General features: G+C 36.3%; 2 protein-coding genes across 3 annotated transcripts in view; one reads left to right on the forward strand and one right to left on the reverse strand.

The window, feature by feature from the left end:
• On the forward strand, window positions 1–26,641 carry unc13d (unc-13 homolog D (C. elegans)). Of its 2 annotated transcripts, XM_065262924.2 has the most exons (35): window positions 1–270; window positions 370–477; window positions 1,795–1,839; window positions 1,929–1,979; window positions 2,056–2,112; window positions 2,208–2,315; window positions 2,391–2,450; window positions 3,739–3,805; window positions 3,919–4,096; window positions 4,424–4,468; window positions 4,590–4,661; window positions 4,745–4,814; window positions 4,935–5,039; window positions 5,412–5,504; window positions 10,189–10,289; window positions 10,508–10,625; window positions 11,027–11,148; window positions 11,231–11,321; window positions 12,659–12,715; window positions 12,818–12,915; window positions 13,750–13,801; window positions 13,889–14,019; window positions 14,187–14,307; window positions 18,218–18,370; window positions 18,607–18,702; window positions 18,805–19,011; window positions 19,108–19,182; window positions 19,433–19,512; window positions 21,302–21,407; window positions 22,266–22,337; window positions 22,418–22,501; window positions 22,583–22,703; window positions 23,979–24,102; window positions 24,247–24,443; window positions 25,273–26,641. In XM_065262924.2, exons 2-35 carry the CDS (start codon window positions 415–417, stop codon window positions 25,374–25,376), a joined length of 3,324 nt encoding a protein of 1,107 aa, XP_065118996.2. In that variant the 5' UTR covers window positions 1–270; window positions 370–414; the 3' UTR covers window positions 25,377–26,641. The 2 variants fall into 2 exon arrangements, with proteins under 2 accessions (XP_065118996.2, XP_065118995.2); XM_065262923.2 differs by having other exon boundaries at window positions 1–477.
• unk (unk zinc finger) overlaps window positions 25,909–27,724 on the reverse strand; it is a 16,189-nt gene continuing 14,373 nt past the window's right edge. Inside the window, exon 15 of the mRNA XM_065262925.2 lies at window positions 25,909–27,439. Coding sequence (XP_065118997.2) covers window positions 27,278–27,439 — 162 coding nt within the window. The 3' untranslated portion in view covers window positions 25,909–27,277. The remainder of the gene's footprint in view (window positions 27,440–27,724) is intronic.

Below are 27,724 nucleotides of genomic sequence, written 5' to 3' on the forward strand. Positions count from 1 at the left end.
TAAACCATCCGGAGAACCAGCCAAGACTGACTGTACGGTGGTGATTGAAACGGAGACCATATACAGGAAAATAGAGTTGGAGGGGAGCAGAGATGTGTGTTGTAAGAAAAGGAAGGAAGATCAAGTGACAGAAGAGCGTCAGAAGACAGCAGGGTAACATTTTGGTAACAGCTTCTGCTGTATTTAAAAAAAGCAGTTAGCTTGCAGGCCTGACCTTCAACAGGAAGTGACAACTTCCGCCCTCTACATCAACAACTGCTTTTAAGACAAGTGCGAAGACTCTTTTGATCCTCTGATTGAGCATATACTAATATTGTTTATATTGTTTTGGAGTGTTGATGCTTTAAATCTGGAGTCTTTCTCATGTAGCCTCATGGTGTATATCTGACACAGCCGTAAAGAGAGTGACTAAACATGTTACCAGCCCAGGATGGGGCATCCACACAAGGGGAAAATCTACTGCTCCCCCCTAAAGAGGTTAGTGAAATATATCACTATTTAACAACTTTTAAAACATTACAAATTAAAAATCTTATTAAATGGAAAACTTTAAAATGTATGAATTGCAAAAGCGATGAAAAGTGATTAAAAAATGAAGAACACACCCTATTTATAACACCCTAGTATTCTATACTAGTCAATTAGTCAATAACATTTGACCTAAAATCTTTAAAAAACAGCTGAACATTATATTATTATTATTATTATAGAATAAAAGTCTTTTTATTAAAATGTATAAAATGCACATTCTTGTGTCCCTCAAAATTAAATTGACAATATTTTCTGTCACCGTGAATCACACGATCAACATCACTTTCTTTTTCACCAATCTTTTGTGGTTAATATTTGTTTATGTTTGATTCAATGTTTATGCTTATTATACCATAACCATACCATTAACTTTATTTTTGTTTACATGCTCAATTATAAAGGCAATTTTTCATAAAAGTTTTGTCTTAAACACTAACAATGTTGTATAAAATGAGGGCGGATCACTGCTGAAATTTCTTCATAGCTGAAAAGGAAATGCAGCAGACAAGACAGATAAACCATCATGTATTTGCATTGGTGTGAATAACTTTTGATAACTGATCACAGTTATTTGGTTCGCAAGCCGAATGTTTTATACAGTAGCTGTCATGCATGAAGACCAGACTATGTGTTCAAAAGGTCATCGATCATAAGGAACAGTTTGATCAAATGCATAGCTTGTAACTCAAGTTGCTATCTGTCAAATGCGTAAATAAGATGATGTGATAATGTCGGTGCCAGTCTCAATTTTATGAGTAAATACTTAAAGGTGCAGTGTGTAATTTTAAGAAGAATCTCTGGACAGAAATGCAAAATAATATACAAAACTATATTGTCAGGGGTGTATAAAGACCTTTCATAATGAACCGTTATGTTTTTATTACCTAAGAATGAGACGTTTTATCTACATACCGAGGGTCCCCTTACATGGAAGTCGTCATTTTGTGCCATCATGTTTCTACAGACCCCCTAACGGACAATTTTTTTTGACTAAGTTGTCTCCGACGATGACATGTTTGTCCGATGGTGGCTACCGTAGCTTCTCTATGCGTTTCAAAAGTGAGGGGGATCAGTGAACTGAGCCATTGGTTGCAATTCACAACTTTACCACTAGATGACGCTAAAATTTATACATTGCACCTTAAAGTTTTAACCCATGCTGAATACAATTAAATATGTTTTTCATGTTGCTTTTTACAATATTAATAATTTGTTGAAGATAATTATTTTCGTACAGTTACAATTAATGTATTCTGTCTGTAGTCCTACACAGAAAGTGCAGGATCCAGTCAGAGACGATCGAGACAGGTAATGAGTGAGATTTCTTTTTTCTTTCTTTCTATCTATCTTTATTTCTTTCTTTCTTTAAATTAAATTGAATTTTCCTCTCCTCTCAGTTGTCCCCTGCCCGAAAAATGGCAATGACCAGAAAACAAAAGAGCAAAAAGGTACATAATGCTACTTTCAATTTTTTTATCATTTATAATATCATTTAATCTATATTATACTTTAATTAACTTGAAGGTTTTCGAAGACACAGAGAACCCAGAGGAAAGCAAGAGGAAACATAAAGAGAAAGAGGTAACAATTTAACAGAGAAGTATTTTATGAACATTATTAACATTAATGCATTAAAATAATAACTGGTTACAATAATAACATCATTATCCCTGCAGCTGAAGCCACTGTACAAAGAGCTTCTGTACACAATCACACATCGGTTAGGAAAAACCCACACCAAAGAGCAATACAGCGACAAGGATTTAAAGGATTACATTAAAGAGGTAAGCCGGCGTAAAGGTTTCTTAACAGTTTCGGTTGATGTAATGCTAAAAACTGACATTTTGAGTCTCTCACAGGCGTTTTCAATGACCGATGAAGAGCATGAAACCTTGAGGGAGAAAGTCCAGAGCTCATTGGTAAGATAATGCAACTGACCAATTCAAGTTGAATTTTTAAACTGAGAGCTGTGCAATAATTGAAATTATATGTTTATTATGACATACGGTAGGGGAAAAATGGTCCCAAGCTGTCACTGGAGCACTGCCATTTTAAAGGAGCAATTTGTAAATTTTAGTCGCATCTAGTGGTGAGGTTGCGAATTGCAACCAACGGCTTAAGCCTGATTTATAGTCTTACGGCGTAGGCTATCCGTAGCCTGTGCGTAGCTCTGCGTAGCCTGACGTGCACCTCGCAAAAATTTTAACAGCGCGTCAGTTCTACGCGGACCGCAAGTGCTGTGATTGGTCCACCAGAACCCCTCCCGTCAGGTAAAAAAACTGCGTCATAGGAATTTTCGTTAGCGACGGTGAAAACAAAGATGAGCCAAGTTAAGGAGTGATTTAACTCAAACTGCAACAAAAGTCACTGATTATTTACTTCCATCATTGCTGGTCTACTTAAATCATACACAACAAGTTGCTGTTTCTTCTTCGTTTGTGGGTTAACTTTCCAAGCTTCTTCTTCTCTGACGGTCGCGCTGCTACTGTGGTTACACGCGTGGATACTGCCTACCAGCGGTTTGCGCGTGTGTTTGCACGTCGACACGGAGGACGACGCAAAAGTCTAAATGAAAACCGACGGGGAGACAACTTAGTAAAAAAATGTGTACGTTAAGGGCTTCTGTAGAAAAATGGCGGCACAAAATGGCGACTTCCATGTCAGGGGACCCGCTGTGTATGTAGATAAAAAGGTCTCGTTCTAAGGTAATAAACACATAACGTTCATTATGAAAGGTCTTTATATACAACTGATAAGTATATTATTTTGCATTTCTGTCAAGAGATCCTTCTAAAAATTACACACTGCACCTTTAAAAGGTCCTATACATGGCTGTAGCCAGGGTTTGACAATTAGTGAGGTCCAGGGGTGTTAAAAGTTAACAAAAGTGCACTAAAATAATACTTAAATAACACTTAAAAAATGTACTATTTTGTGCACTAATTTTTTGTTAATACATCAAAAAAAATTCTTTAGTACTTCATCTAGTGTACTTAACTGTGCTATTTTGAGACACTACTTATTTTAATTCACTAGAAATCTATGTACTGGTATTAAACTTATTAGGTGCAAAGGTGTATTTTTTAATGTGTACCACCCCAGTGACAGATAGGCACCATTCTGATCCTCTTTTTTTTTTACAGTGTTCTCCTTATGTTGGTGTTTTTTGTTTTTGTATTTTGTACATGTGAATCTCTCCATTGCTAGGCCCCAGTCTACTGTCTGATGGTTAATGTGAAGCAAGCCAAAGGGATTCTGGGAAAAGATATAAGTGGTATGAGTTAATTTCTAATTCTTAGAACAGGATACCATGCATGAATATATTTACTGCTGCATGACTTTGTTTTTAATATACAGACAAGTCCTTCTCTTCATTTCTGCTAACAGGATTTAGTGATCCGTACTGTCGGCTGCAGATTGTTAATGAAACTAAGGAGTCTCATGGGGGTGCTGCTTCTCAAAAACCGCAGAAGTCCGTCGTGCGGGATTCGGCTAAGGAGAAGGTGTACCAGACGGCGATAAAGATTCAGACTCTTAACCCAATCTGGGAGGAAACCTTCAAACTGTAAGCACATGAAACTTACCACTACATTCCTACATTGTTAAAAAATATGGACGAAATATGTACCCCAGCTGTCACTGGGACGGTACCCTTTGAAAACCATTAGGTACAGATATGTGGTACCAATATGTACCTTTGAGGTATTATTATGAACTCTTCAAGTGCAAAGCTGTACATTTTTAAAGGGTACCTCCCCAGTGACAGCTGGGGTATGTATTTTGGGCATTTTTTCTTACTGTGTAAAACGTTTTCCCACCTTTCATCCGACCATCGGCAGACTATGAGTTTGAATGTATTTGTTGTGATATCTTTATATTTCCTCTTGTACAGGGTGTTTGACAACTTGTCAAGTGGCATCTTTCACATGGATATGTTGTGAGTGCATAATAATAATAAATATATAAATAATATTAATATTATTTTGTAAGAAATGCAGAATTTGAGAAATTTTTTTCTTACTATACAACTAATCATCTAAAAAATGTTTGTGTAACAGCGACAAAGACGAGGAGGTTTCACTAGTGCAAAAACTGGACGAGATTCGCACAAACATTCACGGATTTAAAAGGTTTTTAAGCAACAGGTTTGAGATTTAATATATAATTTGTAATGCATGGAAAATTCATTTAACGTTAAATCATCTCTACATAGGATGATAAAAGAAGCAAAAAAAGAAAAGGGCCAGGACGATTTTTTGGGAAATATTGTTCTTAAATTGAAGGTATTTTACATCTTACCTGTCAAAACATTTTAACTTCACACATATTTGGACTCACCTGACATAGACTGCTTTTTAATAGATGATTATTTTGTATTTATGTTACCTTTGTATGTTTTTCAGGACCTGTATTGCACAGAAGACACGTGGTATAACCTAGAGCCGCGAACAGACACATACCCTAACAGAGGACAATGTCATCTTCAACTTAAGTTTATTCATAAGGAGGTAAATCTTTTTTTTGTATGTTAAACTCACTAGTTATTTACTTAAAAGTAGCTAAAATTGCAGGCCAAGTTTAAACACAAAAATCTACATTCATAAAATATTCCCTCAACTTTATTACACAGGTTAATTCTTCAACCTTCCCTATATTTAAACAATGAAGTGCATTGAATGAATTGTGCGAATGTCCAAAGCATGTCACATTGTTTTCAGTTCATCTTAATTTTTTAAGAAGTGAGCATAAACATCTTCTGTGCAGTTATTTGGTTATTTGTATGTTCAAAGTGAAAAACGCACAACATGATTGATTTAGTAATATGATATTGCATTCGATCACTATTGTACGCTTGAATTGTAGTTGTTTATGCCACACAGAGAGATGAGAACCTGAGTGCTGGGCGAAGTCCTTACGTGAACTATTGCGGCATCCTGCAGCAGTTTGTTCAAGCTTATATCTCCAAGCAACAGGTAAATCACCATCTTACATTTAATAAAAGAATAAAAAGAAAGTAACTTTCTAATGATTGTGTAGTGTAGTTGTGTAAACAGCTTCTTGATAAAAGTGTCTGTTAAAATTACAACATTTCTAGATGTTGCTAAATGAGGCTTAGAAAGTGGCACTATAGTTGTGTAACCGATACTGCATTTCTCCACATTAATGTTTGTTTTTGCCTGGGAGTTTGCAGTTCGCGTATGATTTTGTACATGTTGGTGGAGTATGTACACATACGATGTTTAATAGATCGGTTATTTGAGAATGTGCTTCTTGTACGGCCAGAGGAAATGATGCCATATCCTAGGTTTTACGTGAAGTGCAGCCACTGGTTTGCACTGCATTGATCTGCCTAAAACTTTGCTTTTTTGCCTTCACATATTTGTGCATTCAGTTGAATTGGTGGAATTATTTAATGTACAAAATCAAACTTTTTTTGCTATCTATCATTTTAATGCCTTTTCGTAATGACTATCACGTAAAATCATGTTTGCAAATTTAAAATAGCAAAAATTGATTTTGTAATTATTAATTTAGTATGCTACAGGTTTTGTTTAAAGGAAAACACCACCGTTTTTCAATATTTTACTATGTTCTTACCTCAACTTAGATGAATTAATCCATACCTATCTTTTTCAATGCGTAAACGTAATCTTTGTACAGTGCGTCGCGAATGTGTTAGCATTTAGCCTAGCCCCATTTATTCCTTAGGGGTTGTGTACACCAAAACTTTTACGCCCGTGGCCGGCGCATGTTTTCAATTGTTTCCAATGGAAGCTCGGCGTTTTTCAAATAAGCCAGCAGCTAGCGGGTTTTTTCCGCCCTGAAAACCGGCGCTCGGCGGTTTTTCCGCGCTCGGTGCTGAGCGTCGAGAGTTGAAAGAGATTCAACTTGGGGAGAAAAGCTCTGCTCGTCAATGTCAGTTCTCACACGGCCGCCCAATCACAGTGGAGGAGGGGCGGGACATTACCACAGCAACCAACCGGCTCGCAGATGAAGTATCACAGCTATCAAAGCGCTCAGCTGAAGAAAGCTGGCACTCAGCTGAAAAACAGCTGGCATTCGGCATCCTCAAGGCGTTTTCAGCTGCGTTTAAAAGTTTTGGTGTGTCCAGCCCCTTAGGATCCAAACAGGGATGAATTTAGAAGCCACCAAACACTTCCATGTTTTCCTATTTTAACACTGTTACTTGAGTAGTTACACGAGAAAGTATGCTGGCACAAAATAAAACGTGGCGATTTTTTAAGCGGATAAAAAATGAGATATTGTATGGTGCAAGAGCACTTAGAGGCTGTTTACACTTGGCATTAACATGTGTTTTTGTCGATCGGATCACAAGTGGATGACGTTAATGCCAGGTGTTAACTGTGTTCAAACCGTTTTGAGCTCGTTTACTTTCGACCACTTCCAACCACATCCAGAGGTGGTCGAAACCACTTTCGATCGGATCGCTTTGGAGTTGCGGAACGCACATGTGGTTGAATGTGTTCGAAAAGCCACACGCACCGCCTTCTCTCCGTCCATTTATCTAATCTGAGGTATTAAACACAAGTTTTACGTCTTTTCTGACTTCTGGCGTGAACAGCGCTATTTTTAGCCTTTTATTGATAAAACTCAAGCGGCTGATCTCCGTAGTTTCGTTTTGAAAGCGTGTGAAAGTTGCGCGATCCTATTTCATCAATAGCGCCGAAAATTCAGAGAAAGGTCTAACATACACACGTACAAAACTCTGTGCAGCATGTTTACTTGCTAAACAAGCAGTGGACTCCGACATAATATTAGTTTGCGTCCATATAAACTCATAATTACTCCCGCTCACGTTTGAATGACAGCAGAGAGACTCGCCCCACCGTCTCACGGACCACCCCCCTCACACTATTCAGGACAGAAGCGGTCGAAAGTGGACAAAAGAGACGGATTTAAATACCAGGTGTAAACGTAATGTGTCTCTCTCGTCCACTTGTGATCCGATTGATGAAAACACATCTTAATACCAAATGTAAACAGCCCCTTAGTTTACAGCACTTTGACCTCGGTGCACAGTAACTTCATCAATTTTAAAACTACAGTAAGTGCTCTTGCGCCATACAATATAGTTCTCATTTTTATCTGATTAAAAAATCAACACGTTTTGTTTTGTGCCACCATACTTACTCATGTACCTACTCATGTAACAGTCTTTAAATAGGGAAAACATGGAAGTGTTTGGATCCTAAGGAATGAATGGGGCTAGGCTAAATGCTAACACAGTCACAACACGCTGTACAAAGATTGAGTGCAAGAATTGAAAAAAGATAGGTATATTAATTCATCTTAGTTTAGGTAACAACATAGTACAATATTGAAAAAACTGTGGTGTTTTCCTTTAAGGTTAAACTTTTGATATTCCATATTTCCACTTTTTGATTAAATGGTCCCAAGCTGTCACTGGAGCACTACCATATTTAAAGGTCTTTTATGTACTGTTTAGGTACAGATATGTATACATTTGGTACCAATATGTACCTTTGAGGTACTTATATACACCCTTTAGGAACAAAGGTGTATTTTTCAATAAAGGGTACCACCCCAATGACAGCTAGGCTCCATTCTTACCCTTTTTCCGACAGTGATCTCCTTATGTTGGTGTTTTTAGACGTACCACACACTCAGAAAAAAATGAACGTATAGTGATTACTAAGTTAATCCAATGTCAGCTGAATCCCTAGGGTTTGAAAAAACTCCTAGGATAACAAAAAAAAAACTATTTTATGGAAAAAAGTCCTTTGGAGGAAAAACCCTTGAGAGAGAGAGAGAGCACTCTTAAAATGGTTGTGTTAAAACAACACATGTTGTGTCTAGTTAATGACAACACATTTAGGGCCCTATCTTGCACCCAGCGCAATTGACTTTGTCAGTGACGCATGTATCATTCGTATTTTGCACTGGCGCACAGTGGGTTTTTCCCTCCACAAACGCACGTCGGCAAACTAGGGAATGAACTTGCGCTCCCTGGGCGGTTCAGCGCAAAAAAGGAGGCGTGTTCCGGCGCAAACCATCCCTGATGCTATTTTGCCGTTTCAAAAAACAATTGCGCCACTGACCAGAAAAAAAAAAGTTTAAAGGCAGTGGCGCGTTGCGCGTTGTTCATTATGCTATTTTAAGGGCGCATGCTTGACCATATGTATAGCGTGCACAACGCGCATACACTTTGCATCTAATCTACACAGATGCAACAGTTATTTTTGCAAATCATAAATTGTTACAATAAAAAATATTAACACACGAGATAAGGGTGTATACATAGTGGTGAGCATTGTGGTGATAGTTTTTATTTATTGTGTGGCTGCGTAAAAAAATTCTCATGCAAATAACGATTAAAATATTTTCATAAGTTTGTTGTGTGGCTGTATTACGTTTATTTTATGTAAATAATAATTAAAATGTTTTCATAAGAAACCTTAATGTATATGAACTTGATTTGTAAGAGTACTTTGGGGTTGGACCTTGCTTGCGTTTCTTGGGTTCGATTTCAAAGCCCCCAAACCCTTTCAGCGGTGAGGGTGGACGCAGCGATGTCCTCTGCTGGGGTCAGGTCCTGAGGCAGATCCACCTCCCGTTACACGGCGTGCCCGATTTATGATGGTAAGCTTGGGATTTCCTCTCACGCCTGTTTAACCGACGCTGATTTGGGCGGGTTTCTCCTATCCCCATACAAAACAACTTCTCTGTCTTTGAGTGCTCTTACAAGAACGTCGGTCTCCTCGGCTGTGAACCGCTCCTGGCGTGCGCCTGGTAAATCCATCATAAAAATAGCAACCCGCCATAGAACTTGCGCCCTTGCGTTTAAAGGGAATGTTGGATAGCGTTCTGATTGGTTTATTTGACGTTACGCCCAAACCACACCTATGAATAATGAACCTACTTCAGACCAACCCCTTATTGATTTGCGCCCGGCACAAGAGTTATTTCTCACGCCGGGAAAATAGCAACAGCGCCCAAGATCCGCCCACAAACTCACTTGCGCGTTGCGCTTCGCACTTGCGTTTCAGATCGTTAAAATAGGGCCCTTAATGTGTTGCCCCTAACTAGACACATATATGTTTTATTATTGGAACAACATTGGAATTTTGTGTTGTCCCTTTTATTTATTTGAACACAGTCAACAAAAAATGACCGATAATGGAACACATGCTTATAGTTTTTAGTTTTGCCCTAAGATTTCGGAGTTTTGGAAGAATATTAAGGTGATACTCAAAGACTTTTGGAGAATATTGAGCATCCGCAGCAATTTTCTCGCAATGTTTGGTATGGCAGTGATCCTAATGGTCTGAAAGTCCACTTTACCACCCAGTTTTCATAAATGGCTGACTGAAATAGTTGACGCTCTCAAGTACAGTTCACCCATACATGAAAATTCTGTCCTCATTTACTTACCCTCATAACTGACGTAATTGATTGTTTCTGATGAGATATAGAAATCATTGAGTACCGACAACTGTATGCTTAATATCATTTATCAAAATATAGTCTCTGTTTAACAGAATAAAAAAAACTCATACAGGTTTAGAACAACATGAAGGTGAGTATATGATGACAACATTTTCATTCTTGGGTAAACTATCCCATAAAGCTTGAAAAGATTTGTTTCTCTAAAATCTATTTTTCTCCAATCTATAGGACAGTACCCCATGGAAAGGAGAGCTGTGTGGTCAGGGAACTGCGTTACTTGAGTACTACGCCACACAAAATGACATTTCACCCTTTCTTCAAGATCTGGCGTAAGCATGTCACCAAAGTTGCATATTTCACACTTCACATAACAAATCAACACAAATACAACAAACATAAGAAACAGATACGGTTTATATGCTTTAATCATACTAAAAGTTATCAAACCGCAACCTCATCTTTCAGAGAACTATTTAAATGTTGAATGTGAAAGTTGAATAAATGCTGATTGATTTAAATTTGTTTTGGTTATGCGTGGGTTATACAGGAAATGGGTGGCTTACAGTAAACTTTACCAGTGTCTGGAGGTGGACTCGACCGTGCTTTTCAAGCAACTAACCAGTATAGAATATCACTGGGACCAGCAGGAGCTCCCCTACCTGCAGGTAAGTTGTTTATGTGACATTCAGACACTTTTAAAAAGTGTGTCTAGGTTGGTTGTAGATGCAGTCAAGCTTTAATGTTGCAACAGTATCACATCATGTGTTAGCACATATATCAGCAGTGTGAGTTTATATCATTTTATCTACCCCACCGTCATCCTGCGGTAGATTTTGTACAGACTTTACTGGCACATGCACTTTTTATATCAGCTTCTAATGAAGTTACACAGAAGCATTTCTGTGCTTTGCTAGGCCTAAATGAGTTAGCATAAAATTCATGCTTTTAAATCTAATATAAAAATTAAGAGGTTTGTGTGAATGTTAGGGTGGGGTACGGTAAAATTGTAATGTTGCAAAATACCAATCCTAAGTAAATGCATGGGTGTGTGTTTATCTTGTAACAGAAACAGGAGTTAGGTGATTCCCTGCATGGGTTTCTCCAATATGGGCTCTGCTTAGTGTCCAAATACAGGGACATCTTTGCTCCGACCCCCAAAACAACACCACGGCTACAAACATTGCTTAGGTAACACAACTTTGAATGACAAAAAGTTGTAGTTATCCATGTTTTTATTATGCAAAGCTCTCAAAGTAAATCTTTTTTGTAGACTTCTTGTGCAGATTTGTAAGACCCGAGCTTTTCAGAACCTCAATCCCGCTCACTTTGACTTACAAGTTGAGGTTACGGATGCTGTTGCTGTAAGTAGCAAAAAAATATACATTTTTCCACAGTGCCGGCACGAGCCTCTTGGGGGCCCTAAGCAGAATTTGTTTGGGGGCCCCCTCCCACCAATTTTTTTATTACAAAAATAAAGAAATTACAAACATTTATAAAAAGAACAAAGTTGCACATTAAGGAAGGGCTCAAATTAGCATTAGGTACAGAAATCGAATCAAATGAATTATAACACTGTCTTTATTGTATGAATTAAATATTATTATTATTTTTTAGAGCTACAGAAGTGATTTTCTCTTTGTCTTGGATTGTATGATTAACATTAATGACACAAACTTAAGTAGGATAATTGAGGTTACTGTCTCTTTAAGAGAAGCACGGAACTGGTTTCTGAACAATCTATAAATAAACCTAAGACATAAACAAATGTTTTTATTGGAAAAAGAGTACTCTGGAGATAATTTTGTTTGTATGTGCCCTGTCAAGAACAGAACGATTTTATGTTCACTTGCTTTCTGAAATGCAATTTTCAACACACTTGCGCACAGGCGCGAATTGTCAATGCACGCAAGGTGTCTATATTGCGCATGACTCAACCGCTAGCTCTGCAGACACACAGCAGACAATTTTCTTGTCTTGAATTATTCATTTATTCATTCGTATTCATTCATTCAATTATTTATATTACTAAGTTATTTAATTGTAAAAAAAAAAACGATTGGGGGGCCCCCTGGTGGCCCAAAGCAGCCTCTTACTTCACTTATGCCTTGGGCTGGCAGTGTTTTTCCATATAATGATTTGATGTCTAGCTCACCTGCCTAAATGAATGTGTTTTTGCAAATAATGGACATTTTTGGATAAGTAACACTGTTATCCTAACTACACACGATGCGACAAAGCGACATGTGATTAAAGGGTTGCAACTTCTTTGACTTCATGCGGCGCCACAAGAACCAACAGGCAGATGACATCAAAGCTCCCGAGAGCGAGTTAAAAGCAGACTCATCCTTATCATTTCTCGAATCTGTCTTGTGGTACTTTGATGGCATTATGAATATTAATCATCAAACGTGGACGAGAAGAGACTGATTAAACATTTAAAAGCAGAAATATACAAAATAATGCATCATGATGCACAAGGAATGCCAGAAAAGCAAAGTTTGCATCTATGTGTGTGCGCGCTTCTCCGCTGCAGTGTGAGAGGGGGGACGAACATAGAAAAACTGTTCTGATTGGCTGTTTTTTGTGATTAATTGTGTTACAGGGAATTTGTATGCTTAAAATGATTATTAAAAATGCTTTAATTTAATTTAAGTGCTGGTTATTTATTCTGAAGGTATGTATTTTCTTTTTCTATCAGACTGGTACTGTAGAATGGTTCAACATCAAAAAAGGTTTACATCAACCCATGACCAAGGTGAGACCATGTAGATCACATTCTACATTGTTATCGATCTATTACATAAATGTCACCCGTTTCCACATTTATCTATGAGTTAATTGTCAGTGTTTTTGATAGGATCTGTTAGAGACCATCAGTGCTCTCTCTCGGTTGATTGGAGAAGTGCAAGAAGACATTCGGCTCAGTAAAGATGTCTGGAACAAGGTCTTTGTCAGGTACAAATAACAAAACTGTATATTATAATATTGGACTAATATAACAACATAAGTTTGCTTGTTCTGTTGCTATTGTAATTTATTTTCTTTTTGAAAGCCCCAATGATTCTTTTTGCCATAAATGATAGTTTTAAACGGGACATATGATGAAAATCTGACTTTTTCCTTGTTTAAGTGCTATAATGTTTGTATCAACCTACAAGAATGTGGAAAAAATAGCTTATTGAAATGTGGCTCCCCTTGTGATGTCAGAAGGGGATAATACCGCCCCTTAATCTGCACTATCCAATCACAGCACTACCATTTAGTGCAGAAATCAGCTTATTTGCATTTAACAGGACACACCCGAAACAGCAAATTTTTTTGCCCACACCTTCAAAAAGGGCAATTTTAACATGTTATAATAAATACTCTATATTGTATTTTGAGCTAAAACTTCACATGCGTATCCTGGACACCCCAACGTTTTATTGGACGTCTTGTGAAATGTCCCCTTTAAAATAAGTTTTAATTGCTGAGAAACTTATTGGTTACAAAATCATTGATAGGGCATCCATTCTTGAGCATGTGTTACATTTGGTGACAGCCATACCTGTGCCAACTAATTAACATTTAAAATGAATGAATTATTGCACATGGTTGGGTTAAATAAACCCAGATGTTTGTATTTAACTAACAACCCTAATAACTCAGCATAGGTTAAATTAAAACCCAACGGGTCTCTTTTTGACCTAATTGCTGTTTTTGTGTTATTTTTGATTGAACACCAATTTTTTTGTTACTGATAAAGTCTTGACTTTATGACTATTTGTTCTGTTCCTCTTCATGTTTCAGTGCTGTTAGGTTGGATGTTTTCACGGTGGTTTACCAAAAGCTGGACTCCCTGGTAAGAATCAGGCAAATAAAGTAATCTTATGCATAATGTCTTTATGAGATTTATATTTATTCAGTGAGCTTGTGTTTGTATGTACAGTTGGCAGATGAGTTACGAATGACTCTCTCTCAGCTTGAGAATCAAATGGACCAGTCGCTGGCAAACAGCTTGTATTCGGTTTATCTGACTTTACAATCTATCCTCGAAGAGAAAGCCTACCTACAAAAAAGGTCAGATGGTCACGAAAATCTTACATTGAGTCCGAATGCATTTAAGCAAACAAAAAAGCAAGGTTGACCTGTATTTTTTTGTTTAAATGAATGGAATATCATGACATTAGAAAGGCTAACGGTCAATGTCAAGTTGAAGATACAGATTTTAAATGTCCTTTTTTTAGAGGGAAGTCACTGCATCTCACAGGTTTCCATGAGGATTTTAGAGATGCTCTTCCATATTGGTTAAATAAAGCCTTTAGCACCACAATGGAGAGAGTTGAAAAGGCTGTACAGGTGGATTCGGTAAGTCCATTACATTTTTCAGCCCCTCAACAGCACCCTCTCCAGTTTTTTGTCTGCATTCTGGGATTTTAAATGAATTTCTTTTATAAGCCTGTAATTCCTTAATGACCAAAATTTAGTTTTGCTTTGTTTTTGCTCATGAGCATCCTGGTTTCTTTGAAATTTCGCAAGTCATTTCATGTTGATTTTAAGATGATGAAATACTACCCAGCAAGCACTAGAGGTCATTTCACCATCTAGGTTAACTATAGACCCATGTAGTCAGGCTATGAGTAATCCACTTCTTGCCAAAATAAATTAGAATTTAGTGACATGTCGAGATGTGTGATATTTCATCATGTTAGCAAAGTCAACCGCAATTACAAGGTGTATGGTTTCATTTATTTTTAGCTATGGTTAGACATCTTTTACTTTTTCACTGACAGCTCAAATTTGGCCTTTTTTTAGCCTACACTGTAAAAAATACCTTGTTGCACTTACGTTTTTAAGTTTAGTCAACTTGAATTAACAAGTCATTTAAACTTTCTTGACTAGTGAGAAGTTGGTATTACAAAATTTAAATCTGTAATTAGAAGTTGCTATAAATTATTAAAAAAATATGTTGTAATAATTTATAAAAATTAAGTTAAATTTATTTGAAGTTATTTAACGTTATTTTTATAATTTATAGCAACTCCTCACTAGTCAAAAAAGTTGAAACTTATTGTATTTTCAAGTTAATTAAACAAAAAAAAAATGTAAGTGCAACATGAATTTTTACAGTGTAGACATCTGGGCTGTGTTTGGATGGCTATTAGATTTTTTTTTTGCAAGTAATCTGCAAATTTATTTTGAAATTTTAACCCTTTTACATTTTTTTTTATACTTTATTTATAAGTTTTCTGTTAAGATGGAAGAGGGAAAAAGACATGTGCAACAAATAAAGACATAGTGACCATGCCAGATTACACCCCCCTACCCCACCCCTGCGGCTTTACTGTACAACAAAAACACATAACTTTCAGTTTAGCAGTATCAGACACTATTATAAAAGCAACAAAAATATGCATGTCACAACATGCATGTACAGCATGAGATATATATATATATATATATATATATATATATATATATATATATATATATATATATATATATATATAGGCATAATAGTTAGTGGGATAATACAAACCAAGTAAATAAACAAAGAATAAACAAGTGAACATAAATGAAAACAGGAAAATACTACCTTATGCCTATCCGGGCTGTCTGATTTACATGTAATTGGCGTAAAAGGTTATGAAGCAAGAAAATATATAATCAAAATAATGAAATAAAATAAAAAAATCTCAAGCATTTAAATATCCCCTTCCTCAGTAATTTGTAAGTCATTGAAATAAAATGAGAACGGTGACCATGTTGCAAAGAATTTACTCTTTGAGCCTCTTACAGTGAATTAAATTTTTTCAAGCCGAATGTTATACATCACTTCCTTAATCCATCTATTATGTCTTGGGGGTTCAGCTTTTTTCCAATGTAGAAGAATTAAACGTCTTGCCAACAATGTGGTAAAGGCAATGACTTTATACATTCCTTCCCCAAGTACCAAATTTTCAGGTCTGGTACCGAAAACAGCTAAGAGGGGGTCAGGTTCAATAGGAATATCATATATATCACTAAAAGATTTAAAGATATATTTCCAAAATCCCTCCAATCTAGGGCATGACCAGAACATATGAGCTGTTGTAGCTGGTGAGTGTAGGCATCTATTACATGCGGGACTGACAGTAGAATAAATCCTAGCTAATTTTGAATTAGTAAAATGCAGCCTATGCAGTATTTTAAATTGAATGAGGGCGTGTCTGGCACAGGGTGAAGACGAGTGTCTAAAATGCCTGCCCATTCAGTAAAGTCTCAGGTCAAGCTGCCATGCATTTTTAACATTGTCTAGGCTTTGCGAATTTATAGTGCTTATAAGGGAATAAATGAGAGAAATTAGTCCTTTGCTTTCTGGATTTAAATCTAGCAATGCCTCAATATCAGGCAGTTCTGGAAAAGACTTGAAAACTGATTTAATAAAACTACTACTATTAGATTTTTTTAAATGCAAAATTGCTTGCTGGGTAATGAAGAAATGCTAATACAATAATTACTTTTAATATTTATTGTCAATGTATACTTAAAGCGATAGTTCACCTTAACTCTTTCACCGCCAGCGTTTTTAAAAAAAGTTGCCAGCCAGCGCCAGCGTTTTTCATGATTTTCACCAAAGTTTAATGCCTTCCAGAAAATGTTCTTCTTTAAATAAATAAACATACAATATACCAAATGAAAGAACAGACCCTCTGCTTTCAAACAAAAAAAAACCGTTTCATCCTACCTTTAGTGGTTCTTTTGCAATCAGCTTTTGAATATGGGAAGGTTTTTGCAAAAACACCACATTTTGAGCAAAAAGCAAAAATAATTCCATATTTGTGACGGACTTTTCATAGAGATCCCATTCAGAGCGATCTTTAAAACAGACACGGACATGCAGCAGCTTGCCATAGGGCAATACTTCCGGTTTTAAAAAGTTGCGCCACCTGGTGGATAATAGCGGTATTGCGGAAAGACGGAAAATCTCGTCATTGGCGGGGAAGCGTTTTCTCTTAATTGACGAGATATCTCGTCAATGGCGGGGAAAGAGTTAAAACGAAAATTCTGTCATCATTTACTCTTGTTCTAAACCTGTATGATTTTTTTTCTGATAAACACTGTAAACACACAGCAGATAGTGACCATTGACTTCCATAGTAGGATTTTTTTTTTTTAAGTATTGTGATAAATGATGAAGAAAATATTGTGATAAATTATAGTAAACACACATTTTTTTTATTACTACTATGGAAGTCAATGGTCACTATCTGCTGTGTGTTTACCATAATTTCTCAAAATATCTTCTTTTGTGTTCATCAGAAAAATGAAATTCATACAGATTTAGAACAACATGAGAATGATTAAATGATGACAGAATTTTATGTAAAGGTGAACTATCCCTTTAAGCCTGCATATTAAATGTTGCAGTAATTTTTAAAGGGACATTTCACTTTTTTTTGAAAACATACTAACTTTCCAGCTCCCCTAGAGTTAAATATTTGAATCTTACATTTTGGAATACATTCAGCTGATCTCCGGGTCTGGCGGTATCACTTTTAGCATAGCTTAGCACAATCCATTGAATCTGATTAGACCATTAGCATTGCACTAAAAATAACCAAAGAGTTTCGATATTTTCCCTATTTTAAACTTGACTCTTCTGTAGTTACATCGTGTACTAAGACCGACAGAAAATTAAAAGTTGTGATTTTCTAGGCAGATATGGCTAGGAACTATACTCTCATTCTGGCGTAATAATCAAGAACTTTGCTGCTGTAACATGGCTGCAGCAGGCGTAGTGATATTACACAGTGCATGAAATTGTACCCTGCCATTTAAAGTAACCAAGGGGGCTATTTTCGGGCAGTACGTAATATCAATACGCCTGCTGCAGCCATGTTACATCAGCAAAGTCCTTACTTATTACTCCAGAATGAGAGTAAAGTTCCTAGCCATATCTGCCTACAAAATCGCAACTTTTAATTTTCTGTCGGTCTAAGTACACGATGTAACTACAAAAGAGTCAAGTTTTAAATAAGAAAAATATCAAAACTCTTTGGTTATTTTTAGCACGATGCTAATGGTCTAATCAGATTCAATGGATTGTGCTAAGCTATGCTAAAAGTGATACCGCCAGACCCGGAGATCAGCTGAATGTATTCCAAAATGGTAAGATTCAAAATGTTTAACTCTAGGGGAGCTGGAAAATGCGCATATTTTCAAAAAAAGTGGAATGTCCCTTTAAGGACACGTTTCGCGTCCCATGCAAAAAATTAGCTATCCACCGTTTTTGCAGTTGCTTCCACTTCAGACCGGATCGGTACCCATCAAGCACAGCTCGTCTGCAGTGGACATCGCAGCATGCCTGCATCCCATTGTACACCTGTGGGAACAGTTAAGCTGGCCTGACCCAGAAGAGGCTTTCATGCTCATGGTCAAACTCACTGAGGTGGGTATGCATTTACATATATGCATTTGGCAGTCTATTCAATCTACTCTATACTCATTTTATTATGAGTATGTGTGTCCCCGGTATTAAACACATGACGTTTGCATTGCTAACATGATGCTCTACCAGTTACGCTACAGGAACGTCTATGGCTAATCTGTTCATGGAATGTATTAGTGCACATTGTGTGGTTTTAAAAGTGCAAACTCACAATTTTATATCTCTGTCTGTGGCAGGATGTGTGTAAGATCGCTTCCACATACTGTCAGATGCTGAAAGCACGTGTGAAGGAGCTCTCTGTGGAGTCAGATCATGGCAGTGCTATAAACATGGTGAGCCGATGATGAAATATTCAATGCAATATTTTACGTCTCCCTATGTCCAATCTTTGTTTCTATGACATCTGTGTGTTGTTTTATTAATACTGTGTCCAGCTCTGTGTGGTGGTGAACGATCTGGAGCATCTGCACACCATTTTGACCCGTCTGCCGCAGCAGCTGAACTGGGAGGGACTTCGTAAAACTACGCAACACGTGATTGGAGAAAGTCAGTTCAACAACACTCTTCGATCGCAGCTGCAACACACGCAGTCCGCCCTCAACCGAGAGATCCGCTCTGCGGTCGACACGCTCGGGAAGAAGGTATCGTAATCGCGATGACATCACCAGGCTTCTATGAAACATTACAGTCGACCATGATGGTTATCTTACGTTAGATTGTGTATTCTCATCACTTAGCTAAAGAGAGACATAGAGACACATGTTCGCAACATGGCTTCACGTCAAAGACTGCCATCCAGAACTACAGAGGAAGTAAGATAAGATATAATATCAGCTTAAAGGAATAGTTCACCCAAAAATGACAATTGTGTCATCATTTACTCACTCTCATGTCCTTCGTGTTCATCAGGACAAAGAAATTCATACAGGTATGTAATAACATGAGACTGAGTAAATGATGACAGAATTGTGATTTTTGGGTGAACTTTCGCTTTACAGCATCGGATGATGTTGTTCTTCTAAAATACTGCTGTTAAATATAACGGTTCTCTTTTTTATGCAGGCTGTGGTTCCTTTAATGAAATATCTGGAGACAGAACTCAAGTACATGCATGAGAATTTGGTTCAAGAGAATTTCAACAGGTATCCTAATGATTTTTGCACACAGTTTTTGTAAGCATGACTATCTGTATTGCTGTATTTTTGTACATGTGTCCGGCTATATTTAAAGCATTAGATAAAGACACAGAGTTGAAGTATTTATGGATTGATCCCAAACAGAGGAAAATATTATTGCTCCGACTTTGCTCATTTATAACTTAGGAGATTTGAGAGTTTCAAGTTGGGGTTCATTTAGGAATCAGGTTAGTCTAGCGTGGCCGTACGTGCCATTTTCGACGGACATGCCCTGGCCAGGATTTCAGGTGCGTCTTCCGGAAGTCGCATTGGTTGACCACATACATAATCGAGGTTTAATTAATATTTCAGGTTCTATTTCAGAAAAGCAATGAAATCAAATTAAACTACAATGATTGTACGTCTTAAGAGAAATAAATATTTCTTTTATTATGTATTTAACTTAAATCTCAATGATGTATGCGGTCGACCAATGCGACCTCCGGAGGACACGCCCGAAATCCTGGCCAGGATGTGTCCGGCGAAAATGACACCAAATGGCCACTCTAGCTTAGTCTCATATGTTTTTCGTAAAAAATTGTGTAGAACTTTTTTTTGAAATGCATTAAAAGTATGGAGCTGTAAAATTAATTTAGATTCTTGATAGATGATATAGTAAAAAAATTAGGATTTGGGTCAATTCAATGAGATTTGTTTGCGTTTGTATTGACATCTTCAATAATATTGATTTTTGTTTGAAGAACTCAAAATTTTGAGCTCAGTTTGTGACATTCTAAAACTCTAATGGAGAAATTTGTTAGATCTCATATGTTATATATTTGTTAGATCTCATATTATATACATTTGTTAGATCTCAATATATATATATATATATATATATATATATATACATAAATATATAAATAAATATATATATATATATATATATATATATATATATATATATATATATATATATATATATATATATATATATATATAAAAAAACAAACGGTGCTATATAGCACCAAAACAATTGCTTTGGATCGTAACGATAGAAGAACCATTTTAGTGCCATATAGCACCGGTGAAGAACCAGTGAAGCACCAGTGAAGCACCAGTGAAGCACCAGTGAAGCACCAGTGAAGCACCAGTGTAGAACCATATAGGGGCCATATAGCACCACATATGGTTCTACATAGCACTATATGGTTCTACACAGGTGCTTCACTGGTGCTTCACTGGTGCTTCACTGGTTCTTCACCGGTGCTATATGGCACTAAAAATGGTTCTTCTATCGTTACGATCCAAAGCAACTGTTTTGGTGCTATATAGCACCGTTTGTTTTTTAGAGTGTACACACATATACATAATATATAATATATATACAAAATATATACAAAATACACATATATACAAAAACTTTGTTACGAATCTGTAAACATAAGTTTTTCAAAAGTTTAACATTTAATTACATTTTCAACGTCAAAAATATAATTTATAAAATTAACTTGTATTTAGCATATATTTAAAATATTAAATACATTTTGGCAAATAATAATTTATAAATAAAAATACACGTAAAAATTAAAAAATCTAGCATATATTTAAAATATATTTTTGGCCAGAGAAATGTATTTTTTTGCCGTGTGGGATTTCTGGGTCTTTTTCTCAGGAGAAATATCTGAGACGCAGGAGAAGTTTTCATTTGCTCTCCATTTAGTGTCATTGATGTCTATTGCGATATTAAAGAAGAGATCTTATTGTGATTTTTCTGTCTTATGGTACATTCTCTCTTTCTCTCTTTCTTTTTTAGTCTTCTTACTCCACTGTGGGTGAACTCTGTTAAGATTCTGCTTCAGATATCACAGCAAGAAGACAGCAATCTGGTTTACTTCCAGAGGTTAATGTACACACTGCAGGTCATTCATCTGTTCGTCAAAGCTTAAAGTGTAAAATTATTTACTCACCCCCAAGCCATTTGAGATACATACAAGCTGGTTTCCATCAACCTGATTTTATGTGCATTTTTAAGTATCAAATGATGGGAACACCAAATTTAAAATAAAAATCCCTTAATTAGCAAAAAGTTTTCATGCTCGCTTGGGGTGGTATTTAACCTTAAAGGGACTCTCCACTTTTTTAAATATGCAAATGTTCTTGCTCCCCTAGAGTTAAGCATTTGATTTTTACCGTTTTGGAATCCATTCAGCTGATCTCCGGGTCTGGCGTTACCACTTTTAGCATAGCTTAGCACAATCCATTGAATCCGATTAGACCATTAGCATCGCGCCTAAAAAATAACCAAAGAGTTTCGATATTTTTCTTATTTAAACCTTGACTCTTCTGTAGTTACATTGTGTACTAAGACCGGCCGAAAATTAAAAGTTGTGATTTTCTAGGCAGATATGGCTAGGAACTATACTCTCATTTTGGAATAATAATCAAGGACTTTGCTGCCGAAACATGGCTGCAGCAGGCGTAGTGATATTATGTACTGCTCGAAAATAGTCCCCTGCTATTGAAAGTTACTAAGGGGACTATTTTCGGCTGGGGCAATGTACTCATGGGGTAGTGTTCATTATACGCCGAGTATTTCTTTAAAGGGATAGTTTACCCAAAAATGATAATTCTGTCATTATATTCACCTGCAAGATGCTCCAAACCTGTAGTTTTTTTTGTTTTGCTGAGCACAAAGAGCATAAAAAATACAATGGAAGTCAATGTTGCTAAACAAATATTCAGTTACAAAATATGTTTTTTTTTTTTTTTTTTTGCAGTGTTTGGAGCAGTGTTTTCATGCTGAAGGGAATGGACTTCCTCTAGAGACACTACATACCGATGAATATAAGGTCAGTTTTTGTACTTTTTGCAAATGTTTGTCATTCTTCTTCACCCACTTAAAATTTTCCTCATTTATTGGTTTTCTCAGACACTGCGCACACATCTAACGCAAAACTCTATGAGCTGCAATCAGCTGATAGAGAAATTCTTTGAAAGACAAGTATGGGAGCAGGTAAGATTAGAGGACAGGAAATGACCTGCAAGCATTCGCATGCACGTGTCACTAAAATGCTTTTGTGTGCGTTTTTAACAGAAAGTGTTTACCGGAGAAAAATACGGAGCCGTCACTCTCATCACAGCTTACAGACGCTCCGAGCAGAAACTGCAAGTTGAGGTTCTCAATGCTGTTAACCTCATTCCTCTTGACTCCAATGGTGAGTTTGTCATTGCTGCAAACTGAAAGAAAACTTAACAATATTATTAAAGTAAAAACTGATGAATCTGAATTTTTTGCATGATCATACAGAAAATATCACTACATTTCATACAGTTTCACCCCAATCTCAGCAAGCAATAGATGCCATTTCGCCGTCTAGGTTAACTATAGACCCCATATAGTCTGGCTATGAGAACCCATGTCTAGCCAAAATAAACTTGAATTTGGTTACATGTCTTTTTTGCGAGATGTATGATATACCATCATGGTAGTAAAGTCAACAGTATTTATGTAATATCTGTGTTTGGTTTTATTTTATTTTATTTGTTTTTGGACTATGGTTAGACATTTATTATGCTTAAATTTTCCCTTGTTTCAGCTTAGACATGTGGGCTGTGTTTTGAACGACTATTAGACCCAACATGATCTCATGGAAGTCGTGTTAGTCACGCAAAATGTGATAAATGTATTTGTGTCCATGGCACGAAATTCAGCTTTTTTACGTGCCTTGAGCACAAATGTCTTTTTCGTGACACTCACATACATTTCTATAAATAGTTTCTGGTGTCTGTGGCACGACTTTCTTTTTCTTGTCCTTTTATGTATTGTTTTCTCTTTTTCCCCCCTTATTTTTAAATCATTGTCGCTTGGGGTTAGATTTGGGGTTTGAGTTAGGATGTACTTTTGGTTTTTCTACATGTTTTTCCTCTGCTTTTAAAACTATTGGGGTTAGGAGGATGTCTAAAAATGTAAAAAAAAGTGATTCTAACCCCAACCCCAAGCGATAATGGTAAGAAAATAGAAAAAAACTATGAGAAAACAATACATAAAATGACACGAAAAACTATTTATATAAATTTGTGCGAAAAAGAATGGCATGGACACGAATAAATTAATCAAATTTTGCGTGACTTTAACAAGACTTTCCGTGAGATCAGATCTTTTTTAAATGAAAAATTGCGTGCTGGGATGTTTCAGAAATGTCTGCATGTAAAATAATGCAAAAAGTGCTGAATTTATGCTGCATTGACACCTTGTGCATACAGATAGCATTTTTACAATGTCATTCTTGTGACTATATGATCACTTTACTGATCATGCATTGCAAATAGTCATGTAATTCTTTTTTTATATATATTTAAATATTTGTATGTGTGCCACAAAAGTACATCAAAATGCATAAATTCTATATTTAAATATATATGATTTATATTTGACTAATATGTATGATCCTTACTCATTGTAATAAACTGGCCTGTCTTGTACTTTACAGGTTCCAGTGACCCTTTTGTTCAGCTGTCTCTAGAACCAAAGCACGTTTTCCCAGAGGTAGAGACGCGTTCAACCAAGATCAAGGACTGTGATCTTAACCCATTGTTTGAAGAGTCCTTCGAATTGTGAGTAAAAACACAGCATTCACTCCTATGGCCACTTACCATTTTATACACCGAATGTCATAAAAAGCTTTTTTAAAATAATGCAATATTATGCACCAAATTTTCTGTGGTTGTAATGCTATTTCTCACCTCTGGGGGGCGCAGTCTCATTTCATTAGAACAGTGTCAGTCTCCAGGAGCTTGTCTGATGGTGACCGTGCTGGACCATGACACATTGAGAAGTGATGATTTTGAAGGAGAAGCGTTCCTTTCTCTTAAGGCGGTGCCAGGAGTTGGGGGCGGAGACAATAATCCTAAACCTGCGCAGATACGCCTGCCTCTGATGCATCCCAAACCTAACAGTATGTCACTTCCTGTTATTCATTAAATAGAATGATGACAAACAGTCCATGTCAGTGGTTCTCAAACTTTTTCGGTGTGTTTTCGGCCCCCTTTGTGTACAGCACATCGTTTCGTGCGCCCCCCAAAAGAAAATGTATGATATAAAACATTCTACAACAGAGGTCTTCAACTTTTTTTTGGCGAGGGGCCCCTTAATGGATAGAGAGGTGGAGCAGGGACCCCCAGTACATGTATCAAATCATATTATGGATTAGCATACTTTTTATGACTGTTACATTACAAAGATATTAAAACCATGATTTTTTGTGTATACACAAATACTTACTTTACATACTACATAACATTTTACTATATTAAAATGAATGCTCCCCATTTTTATAAAGTTTTATATCATTTTATATGGGAACCATCATTTCAATCGTTTTTTTTTTTTTTTTTCATTTCTATTATTAGACTTTTAATGCATTTTTGTTGGATGCCTAATTTCATTCAAAATAATAATTCATTTAAACAATATTTGAAGGCCCCCCAGTAATACCACCACGGCCCCCAAGGGACCCCGGACCCCCTGTTGAAGACCCATGTTCTACAACTGAACATTTGAATTAAACAAAACACATTAAATTAAACAATGTTCGTTAGTAGCCTTATTTTTCTGAGGTTTAATTACATAGAAATTGTAACAAATTAATGTATTTTATAAAATGTTATAAAACTGGCAGCCCCCTGTCACCATCCCGCGGCCCCCAGTCTGAGAATCACTGGTCTATGTGACATCTACAATGCTTAAGAGATGCAGTATGATCTTATGCCGGGTTTTTCTTTAAGGTGAAAACATCTTGAAGTTACTTCAGTCCAGGAAAGGCGAGCGAGATGCTCAGGCCTTTGTTAAACTGCGCAGACAAAGAGAAAAGAAGTCTCAAGAAACCTAAGAGGACCAATATTTTAAGAAGATGAAATTCAAATCGGTCTAAAGGGAGCAACATGCTGATGTATTTTTTATCAGGAAATTAAATGTTTTACAAATTTGTGGTCATAATGAACTTGACTTAAATATATATGTTAAATATGTATAATATATAATGAAAAAGAATGACAATAAGGGTTGGTAAAGAATGAAATTAAATGTCTTATGTTGACTATTTTAAATTATGCAAGCATGAAAATTTTAACTTTTTATATTTTACTTAATGTTGTTATTATTATTGAGTGCCAGTATTATAAATGCTTCCTATTAAAACCACAACCATTCATCCAAAAATATACATTTATTGTCCTTTATAAAATCCAAAACACTGTGTATGAACAAATCTGAGCACGTCATATCTGAATTCACAGAAGTTTTAAAGGACGTCATCAGCTGACACTCCCATATAACTTGACCTTCAAACTGAATTCAATCCAAATGAATCTGAACGCATTTGAGTCGCCCCATCTTCAGAAAGCTTTAGCTTATAGTCGCTCTTGTGTGTTTGGTGATCAGTGCACGTGAATTCACCTCTCCGCTATTAACACCTGGGCACATGAATGTCTCGAAATGATGAAAAAGCTGCAGTTGGGAAATGTTGGTTTAGTTAACAGGCAAAATGACTTGTTGCTCTAGATAAAATGTGCACATAAGAATTACTTTAAAAAAGAACCTTCTCTTGTATCGAATCTGAAAACAAAAACCTGAGAATAAAAAGCTGAGAAACCGGATTTCGTTTTCATTTCTTTGCAGTGTTGCCATCTATTTCCGGAGAGACCCTGGGAGTTTCTCCTTACAAAAAAAAAAAAACTATAAAAGTTATGGTAAATTTACTATAAAGCTAGTTACTATGCTAATCTGTATCAATTACAAAAAGTCATTCCAGCTGCACTGAAGATATAAGCACTGCATTTCTCCTGTAAACATTTCGGAACGTTCTGGAAAAACATTCCAAAAAGGATTGTCGCTATATATGTGTGTTTGTTTCAATATAAAGCATATAGGGGATATAGTTGTTCTTTTTTAAATGTGCCATAAACGAAACACTAACTAAACTATTAGTGCTTTACGAAACCTAGGCCAGGTTTAAATACTAATACAGGTTATGCCTGCTTTGTTCCCACTTAAAAACATGGACAATTATGACTACAGTAAGAATATTCATATATCTGTGAGGTGTCTTCCCCCATTACAAACACCACAGACTGGTCATTTCTCTACAAATGTCACCAGTTTTACAAAAACTGTGTACTATGGGTGTCAAACTGTGTGCTGGTATAAAGGTTTAGAAAAGCTTTAAAGGAGATGATGGTCCTTAGGTTTAGTTGGAGAACCCACCAGCGAATGGACTGCAATGACAACTGTTTGATTCATAAAACAAACTTTGAGGCTATAAAAGGCTATAGAAGTTAGATTCAGCCTGTTCAAGGGATAGTTCACCCAAAAATAAAAATTCTGTCATCATTTACTCACCTTCAAGCTGTTACAAAACGGTATAAAGGAAGATATTTTAAGCAAGGTTTGTAACCAAACCATTTCTGAGCACCATTAACTTAGTATTTGTTTTTTCTACTACTGTATGGAAGTCCATGGTGCTCCTGTTTTCTGCTTCATTACAATTATCTTCCTTTGTGTTATGCAAAATAAAAAAAACATGAAGGTGAGTAAATAATGACATAATTTTCATTTTTGTGTGTAAACTATTCCTTTAAAACCAAGATTAAGTATTTGATGTCTTCGTAAGTAACTTACTTTAGGGATAAATGTAGCCTTGGTTTTATGTTATCTTGAGGTTATATCTGAATAAAAATGGAAAATGTCTATATCATGTGGATTATATTAGATTAGGGGGGGTTAAGTTTTAGTTTATGACTGTGGGATGTTCAGGTTCTGCTGGTGGTCCGTGCACAGCGGGCATTCTGTCGAGGCTGCACATCGATCACAATGCAGGCCGTGTTGACATGGCAATGGCACTGAACCCATCTCATCACATGATATACAATTTAATCTCTGCTTCCTGAACACGACCTGCGAGAAGAAAAGATGCAGAGAAAAATCAGCATTACTCATCTCTACTTGAACATCAGATTAGTAGGTGTAGGTCAATCTCAGGAAGAAATATCCAGGTCCTGTATTACCCCATAATCAAAAAAAGAAAATTGATACATACTTCACACAAGGAAATTAAGTCTATTTTTGAAACCTTTTCTAAGAAAATCTATTTTTTAGGACAATGAAGCACATTTCCTTCAATCAGTTATGCTGAAATCATCATTGTATATATTATGATTTTATTTTTTGTAAAAAAACTGC

The sequence above is a fragment of the Paramisgurnus dabryanus genome, chromosome 1 (assembly GCF_030506205.2).
Source record: "Paramisgurnus dabryanus chromosome 1, PD_genome_1.1, whole genome shotgun sequence".
In the NCBI taxonomy this organism is placed as follows: Eukaryota; Metazoa; Chordata; class Actinopteri; order Cypriniformes; family Cobitidae; genus Paramisgurnus; species Paramisgurnus dabryanus.